At 33.2% G+C, this 9,203-nt stretch overlaps 1 protein-coding gene across 1 annotated transcript; it reads left to right on the top strand.

Moving 5' to 3' along the window:
- On the top strand, positions 7,914-8,349 carry LOC107610887. The gene is made up of 2 exons (XM_016312869.1): positions 7,914-8,081; positions 8,134-8,349. The coding sequence occupies exons 1-2, from the start codon at positions 7,914-7,916 to the stop codon at positions 8,347-8,349; spliced, it is 384 nt and encodes a 127-aa protein (XP_016168355.1).

The following is a 9,203-nucleotide window of genomic DNA, read 5'->3' as shown; positions in this document are numbered from 1 at the left end:
TGTCTGACCTTTCCATGAGATATCTGTCAAGTCGACCCTCCCTGGCCAACTTTTCTATCACATTTTTAGGTCGTAGCAATCATTTGTTGAGTGACCATACATCTTATGGTATTCACAATAATCGCCGCGGCTCCCCCCTTTTTATTTTTGATGGGCCTAGGGGCGGCAGTCTTTCAGTATTGCAGATTTCTCTGTATACATCCACTATGGAAACTTTTAGAGGAGTATGAGAGTGATATCTCCTCGGCCTATCGGAACCGACCTCCTCTTTTTTCTTGGGCTCCCTTTCTTTCTCTTTTGCTAAGTAAGGGTGCCCAGGTCGTCAACTCGGTTCTCGTAATCTGGCATTCTCCTCCATGTTGATGTACTTTTCTGCTCTCTCTTGTACATCGCTCAAGGAGGTGGGGTGCCTTTTTGATATGGACTAGGAGAAGGGACCTTCTCTAAGTCCATTTACTAGCCCCATGATAACTGCCTCTGTGGGCAGGTCTTGAATCTCCAAGCACGCTTTATTAAACCTTTCCATGTAGTCCCGTAAAGGTTCTCCGACCTCCTGTTTTACTCCCAGGAGGCTTGGTGCATGCTTTACTTTATCCTTCTGGATGGAGAACTGCATTAAGAACTTTCGCGAGAGGTCCTCGAAGCTAGTGACCGACCTTAGAGGGAGGCTGTCGAACCACTTCATTGCTGCTTTTGATAAGGTGGTCGGGAAGGCTTTGCAACGAGTAGCATCAGAAGCATCAACCAGATACATCCGACTTTTGAAGTTGCTTAAATGATGCTTCGGGTCTGTGGTTCCGTCATAGAGGTTCATATCAGGGCTTTTGAAGTTTCTTGAAACTTTTGTCCTCATTATGTCCTCACTGAATGGGTCCTCTCCTCCTAAGGGTGACTCTTCTCGATCGCTGCGGGAGTTCCGACTTCTAAGGGAGGATTCTAGTTTCAAGAGTTTTTCCTCTAACTCCTTTCGTCGCTCTATCTCATCCCTTAGATTCCTCTCCGCCTCTCGTTGTCGTTCTAATTCCTGTTCCAGCTGTTCCAAATGACCTTGGTGGCCGTGGACCAATCCCATTAGCTCGGCTGTATGGGGTGGTCCTTCTTTTCCTGATTCGTGTCCCTCCGAAGAGTTTACCTTTGGATTTTTTAACCCAGAAGTGCCTTCTCTGTGCTGGTCGTTCGCTCCTTGGTGGAGGGTCATGTCTGCGTCATTATTTCTGGTGTCCAGATTTTCTTGTTCTAAATCGGACGCCGTATGACCATCTTCTGGTGAATTATCCGCCATTATTGGTTGATCTCTCGGGTCCCCGGCAATGGCGCCAATGTTACGATGGGTAACCGGAGATTAATGGGCTGGACTCGTTAGGTTGGCCCAATCGTCTGAGGAGGGAAGTCTCCGTGTGGATCTACGTCTTCGGGCCTCCATCTGACTTGTAGGTAAGAGAGAATGGGGGGTGGTACCTGCAAAGACACTCCGATACCTAAGTCAGCAAGGGGGTAAGCAGGTCTGGAGAGTATTGGGACTTAGTGATACCTGAGGGGTGTCAGTGTATTTATAGTGGTGAACCAATAACCACCGTTGGAGTGGTTCCACCTTTGAAGGAGAATAACCGTCCCTTTATCTTAGAGAAGTTGGGATATGGCTCCTGGAAGTGGGTTGAGAGATTTTAGGGGCAGTTTCTTATTTGAATGAGTGTTATCTGCCAGCTAATCTTCGCCCCGACTTCTTTAGGACAAGTCGTGGTAAGAACCGACTTCTTGAGGGAAGGTCGGTGTAGGGTAAGGGTCAATCCTTTGGATTGGGCCTCTCGTTTGGTCCTGGGCCTTAGCGTTGGGTCAGGGTATGAAGAAAAGTCATGTGTGGAACTCACGTGAAGAGATTACTTTGTGATCACCGAATGACTTCCTTCAAAACTCTGGGCCACTTGTTTCTTACTTTATTTTATCATGGGCTTTAAAAGGATTTGGGCCTTTTTGGATTTCTTTATTTCTCTAACATTCAGCCACTTGATTTAATTAATTTTGCACAAGGCTAAATTAATTTAATGATCATCTTGGGCTTGTTTAGCTTTTGACCAATTATGGAAACTGATTTTTCTGCACACTAACAAAGATATCAAACAACCTATTGGAAGAAATTTAAACATTTAATAATATTTTAATAATATTTTAATTTTAGAGAAAAAGACATATAGGTCCCTGACTTTTTAAATTTTTGACAAATACATCCCTGACAAAATTTAAATACAAAAAAGTCCCTGACTTTAACAAACGGAGGACAATTTAGTCCTTCCGTCTATTTGCCTCTCATACACCAAACGAAACTGGCTGACGTGGCTGAAACGGTATCTAGGTGTCCGTTACGGTGCCACGCTGGAAGGGGAATAAAGTTCGAAGGATAAATAAGTCCTTGACGTCATTTTACAAATAAAGTTCGAAGGACAAATAAGTCCTTGAGAATTTTTTTTTTCATTATGCTTCTATTATGAGAATTTTTTTTCATTATGCTTTTATTATGCTTCTATTATGACAAATATAGTTAACTTGTTGTATTCTGTAATTTAAATTATTTGTATTAAAATTGTAGAAATTGGGCTTGTTCTATTTCTACTTTTTTTCTTAAATTGCATTAGTTCAGTTTTAGTGCATTTGTGTATTATATTAGAATTTGTTAAATTGCATTAGTTCAGTTTTCATCATACCAGTGATATTAGTTAGCATCCGTTCATTTATGCATCAAGTTAGCATTAGTTCATTTGTGCATCATTCATGTATTAAGTTAGCATTAGTCATTTGTGTATTATATTAGAACTAGTATTTTTATCCATAATAACATTACGAGAATAATTTTTTTTTTAAATTATAGTTCACTTTGTTCTAACAGTATAAATTATGCATGACACAAAAGATTTATAAAATCAAACTATTTTTACAAAAAAAAGTCGTAAGTTGACAAAAGTTTCTGACTAAGAAGACCAAGATATCTGCAGATAAAAAATTAAATAATAAGATTTTTAGTTATTATTTTTATATGAAAAAGTCTAATTTTTTATTAATAATTATTTTTAACATTCATTATCTAAAATTTAAAATAATTTAATGTGTATACTTTTACATTTAAAATATTTTAATTGTAAAAAAATATCGAATGACACATTTTGATTTGTCAAATTACTAATATAAAATATAATTATATATAGAGTAAAAATAGTAGAGAAAAATATAAAAATGGAGAAAGGTAGATGAGAGAATTTAGGAAAGGAGTTTATTAATTTTGAAAAAAAAATTATTAAAGACCTATTTGTCCTTCGAACTTTATTTGTAAAATGACGTCAAGGACTTATTTGTCCTTCGAACTTTATTCCCCTTCCAGCGTGGCACCGTAACGGACACCTGGACACCGTTTCAGCCACGTCAGCCAGTTTCGTTTGGTGTATGAGAGGCAAATAGACAGAAGGACTAAATTGCCCTCCGTTTGTTAAAGTCAGGGACTTTTTTGTATTTAAAATTTGTCAGGGATGTATTTGTCAAAAATTTAAAAAGTCAGAGACCTATTTGTCTTTTTTCCTTAATTTTAATAATGTTTGATCATCATTTTAATTAAATATAAATTTTCCAAACTCAACAAAATATTTTGTTTTTTTATTTTATATTTAATTTATTAAATTATCTTTAATTTTATTATTTTTTTAAAATTATTAATTTATACTTTTATTATATCCCTTCATTGATCATACACTATTATTTTCTCTAACTATTATTCTCTGTACATATACATGTCATTGTCTCACCGCTGTTGTTATATTGTCTTGTTCTCCTTTCTCATTTTTTTTCTCCTTCTACCATCTCTTCACCCGATTGTAATTAATTATCACGAAGTACCATTATCGCAATTTTCAATATTGTCTATTACTTTGATTTATAACCATTTATTCTGTTAACTTTTATGAGTTATTAAAGTGTTATTAAAAGAATTTATTTTTGTGTCTTTTAAATATCTAAATATATAAAAATAATAGTATTTTCTTGATGTACGTGTTAAATTATTCTATTACAAAAATTAAAACATAAAACATTCAAAATTTTTTGTTCAAATTATCAAAATTTGATGTCAGTTATATATTATTTTTAACTAATAATTATATTTAAGTTACAATTTAACATAGTATCTTAGAACATAAAGTTGCTATTTCATATTTGATTGCAATTATATAAGTTTTATATTTGTTTTATTATGCACATTAATTAAACTGTACTTTATTATTTCATTTATATGTTTTGAAATAATGCTTTAGGAAGAGTTTCAAGTGTACCAGGAACACCGGTGTTCCAGTTGTTTTAACCGTTGATTTAAATTATAAAAAAAATTATATAATATATATTAATTGAAATCAACGGTTAAAACAACTAGAACACCAATATTCTCGGTATACTTGAAATTTTTCCAATGCTTTATATGTTTAGAAAATAATGCGATCGTATTATAAAGATGATGTTAGTTTTTATAACTAATGCGACTCTTCTTATTTTATTTGTCATTTAAATACTATCCTACAAAATAATTACTTAAAGTAAAATATTATACAAAAAGAAATAATTTTTTTTTTAATTTATCATCAAACAGTCTTCTCAGATAGGAAAGCCTCATTATACCATCACAGGAGAAATGACAGGAATTCTCCTCTCAAGTGCAAATTGTACCAAACCTTCATGTTCAGTAAATTCACTAAATTGCACCAACCACATGATAAATTCAATGAATTAGCAATAGTAAAAGAGAGGACCAGACGGCAGAAACTTACATAACTAAAGTCAAAGAGGATGCGGCCACTCATGGTTCATAGAAGGAAGAAAATGGGGACAAAATCTATGGTTTTCCAGCAATGAAAACAGGAATTGGGCTAGGAAGGAGACTCGTGTTTTGAATAGGATTCTAGATCAACCTCCTTCCTTGGATGATGAACACTAGCGACTTCTCAATTTCGGCGACTCTGCATATTTGCTCAGCAATTCTATCCGAATAGCACTCCTCCAAAAGGACAAAAGGGGATAAACATGTATGGTAGAGAGTGGCAGTGATATGGACATGAAGCGGAATGAGTAGTAGAGAAAATATACAAAATGGAAACTGAAAGTAGGAGTGGGTTAATGCAATCACTCCCATTAAACGAGGTTCAAATTTGACCCACCCGTAATTTACTCCAAAAATCTCTTGCTACTTTCCAAATAAAGGGAGCAGAAGAAGAGCAAAAAGAAGAGAAAGATGAACCATGAATTGAAAAAGAAAATAGGTGAATGTTATGGAGTCTAAAAGGTGGCGTTTATTTATTAAAAAAGGTTAAAAATAATATTTAATTTAAAAGATATAACAATAAATAATTTTTAAAAAATTAAAATTTATTATAAAAAATAAGTTAAGCAAAATTTAAGTAGTAACTTATAAGCACTATAGAATTGGCCAAGAAAATAAACTGCACTTAGTCTAAATATAGATGTCTATTTGATTTTTTTGAGACATTTTTCCTTTCATTGCTTAATGAGAAAATAGAAAGAAACCTAACTCTAATTCAATCTAATGTCTACTATCCTGTGAAAGCTAAGAGCACGTCCAACGGTTAGGTTTCCAACTTTTTCAATTCATTTTTTCTGTGCGTGCGTGCATTTACATACATTTTTATTCTCATAATTTCTTTTACTTTTTTTTATCTTTTTTTAAGTTTACGAAATCAAAGTTCTACTAATATAATTTTTTGTTCAAAAAAATAGATCCAAACTAAATCAACTCTTTTTTCAATTACTTGTAAAATTTTTCTCAAACTCTAAATACTCAACAACTTCAACCTTCAAACTCTCAAATTCCAAATCAAAATTTCACATTACCAAACACATTTTAAAATCCAAATTCACAAAATCTTTCTAATTTCAATTTTCAAGCTCCTTATAATAATCAAATTCTTATTTTTCTACCACATGATCAAAATTCACAAACACTACATTTTTCATTTTCATCCATATTTAACTTATTTATCGAAAATGTTACTTCAACATCCTTACTATTTCCAACTCAATTCAGTGCATCGAGACATGACTCATCTGGTATTGGTGGCTCTTCTAACTCATCCCTTATACAATCTAGTCCAAATTCGCAATATTTAGATTTTGCCAACTCTCATAGATTAGGAGCCCGTTTGGGAAACTCTAGAAGTAGCTTTTTTTAACTTTTGACTTATGAAAAGTAGTAGTATTAATGTCGGGTGCAATTTTCAAAACCAAATTGCAACTTTCTAAGAAGCTATTTTGGAGCTTATAGAGAAGTTAAAAAAAATGACTTCTCTCATAATACTTCTACTTTTCATTACATTTTTTTAAAATAAGCATTTTTAGAGTTAAAAATCCAAACACAAAATAACTTATTTATAAGTTACTTTTAACAGAGTCATTTATTGTTTAAGTTATTTTATCAAAAGGAACTTAATTAAGTTAGTTACCCAAACTGGGCCTAGATGCTATCAACTTCAATGGTGATAACATTGAAAATCGTAGGCAAGATAGTATTCAACACTGATAATGAAAAGATGATGAGATGTTAAGTAGTGCATGGTTGAATGTTTCAAGTTTCAATCGACCTTGTAGTTGGTACCGACCAAAAGGGCAAAATATTTTGGAATTGAATTCACAGCTATTGTTTAGAATTTAGCGTCGACATGAAATTGGGGCAGTTGCATGTAAGAAATGATGGTATAAGATTAACAAGATAGTTGCACAATTTGCTGATTGCTACGACCAATTTAGTTGAAACATAAGGAGTAGTTTGAACGCTGATGATATAAAGGAGTTGGCCTATAAATTTTATTCTACAAATTATGGTAAAAAAAATCACTTTTGAGAGGCATTAGAATATGTTTCATTTGGAATAAAAATGTAGAAGTTAACTACCTACATAAAGTGGAGGCTCAAAGAGAACCAAGATCAATGCAACTAGAGCATACTCATCATCATCAAATCCAAAAACACCATTGGCTGAGAAAATCGGTGTGGACTCTCCCGTTGTCCACAAGGATCAAAGAAGAGCAAAATAAAGGGTAAGAAAAAAGTACAAATATCTGAAGATTTTAGCGAAAAGAAATCATCGATTATTAAGAAACAATCTCTCATAGAAGATATTAAGAATGTTAGAGAAAAGAAACTATTGGATAGGAAAAAAGAAAGAGAATAGGAGAGAAAACATAGAAAAAAATTATGGCAATCAAATAATGGAGTTACAAATTCAAGCGGCGATAAAAGAACAAGAATTACAAACTCAGAAGTATATTAAAGAAATGGAGATAAATGCAAAGGAAAGAGAAAAGAAATAATGGCTAAGGAAAGGAAAAGGGAAACTGATATGTAAATACTTAATGCTGACACGTCTACAATAAGTGAAAAATGACGAGCTCCTTCTGAGATTGCATGTGAGAAAATAATTAATAAGTTGTTTACTTAATAGTTCTTTGTATTCATAAAATTAAGTAGTCTGTTTTACATTTGTTGTGTGTTACCGTATGTGATGTATTATGTTTTATTCATTTGTGATGTAACTTTTAAAATTAGTCTATATTATTATGCCGTTATTATTTATGAAAGTAATCGTTGCAAAAGTAGCCGTTTTAAATTTAGACAAGAAAAAACTAACTTTGCAAAACTAACCGTCAAGTAGCCGTTACAAAACTAGCCGATGAAAAGTATTATAAATATCAATTATCAAGCATTCACAAACTTCATTTCAAATCTAATTTCTCACCTCAAAAGAATATTAAAAGATACATTTCAAGAAATGGCTAAAAATTCTGATGATATGTTTAATGAGACTTTGTATGGTAAAAGAAGAAGGTGAGATAACATATTCACGGATAATTAGATTGATGAATGTTTATTCAATGATTCAGAAGAACAAGATATCGATAGAAGCTCTTTCCCAACTCCTCGTAGATGGTTCAACAGAGATCGAGAAGCAGGACATGATCTCATTTTCAAAGATTACTTTACAGATGAGTCAGTGTATAATGCTGATATTTTTCGACGAGATTTCGAATGAGAAGACACGTGTTCCTTCGGATAGTAGACGCTTTCTCAAATGTCTATCTGTATTTCCAACAGGGGGTGGATGCAACTGGGGGAAGAGACTTGTCACCACTGCAAAAATACACTGCTGCGATACGGATGCTAGCATATGGCGTAGTAGTTGATGCTGCTGATGATTATGTGCACATAGGCGAGAGCACCACTATTGAATGCTTGGAAAAATTTGTTGAAGGTATCATTTCGGTGTTCGAAGATGAATACTTGCGAAAATCAAATTCAAATGATGTATGACGCTTGCTACAAATAGTGTAGGATCGTGGCTTTTTTGACATGTTGGGTAGCATTGATTGCATGTATTGTCAGTGAAAAAATTGTCCAAGAGCGTGGAAAGGTATGTACATGAGTGGTTATCGTAGAGCTACAACCATAGTACTTGAGGTTGTAGCATCTTCAGACCTTTGGATATGACATACATTTTTTGGAGTTTCTGGTTCAAATAACGATATCAATGTGTTAGATCGTTTACTAGTGTTCGATGATATTCTAAATGATCATACTCCGGAGGCAAATTATACTATCAATGGTAATAATTATACTATGGGATACTATTTAGCAGATGCTATTTATCCTAAATGGACCATATTTTTCAAATCAATCTCAGGCACAAGGGGAGAAACGCAAGTTATTTGCACAATATCAAGAAGGGCAAAGAAAAGATGTCGAGTGAGCATTTGGAGTGTTGCAAGCACGCTTTGCATTATACATAGTTTTGAAAAAAGAAGCAGCTTGCAAATATAATGAGAGCTTGTATTATATTGTATAATATGATTGTTGAGAATAAAAGAGACACTTATGCCGAAAATTTTGCTCAAAGCTTAGAGTATGATAATGTCGAAAATGGCTTTTCACAACCTCAGTTAGGAAAGAAAGATTTTGCATCATACCATCAATTTCTCCCAAAAAATGCCCAACTTCAAAATAGACAGCAACAGCGACAATTGTAAGAGGACTTGATTAAATATATATGGAAATTTCACAATACTTATCGTCACTTAACTATGTTTTTTTTTATATTAAGTAATTTTACAAATTAGTTTAATCTCAAATTATATAGTGTATTATTGTTTTTTTAATATTAATTTTTT

The sequence above is a fragment of the Arachis ipaensis genome, chromosome B08, assembly GCF_000816755.2.
Source record: "Arachis ipaensis cultivar K30076 chromosome B08, Araip1.1, whole genome shotgun sequence".
Taxonomy (NCBI): domain Eukaryota; kingdom Viridiplantae; phylum Streptophyta; class Magnoliopsida; order Fabales; family Fabaceae; genus Arachis; species Arachis ipaensis.
The sequence above is the reverse complement of the archived record's forward strand: the minus strand, read 5'-3'. Positions and strand labels throughout refer to the sequence as shown.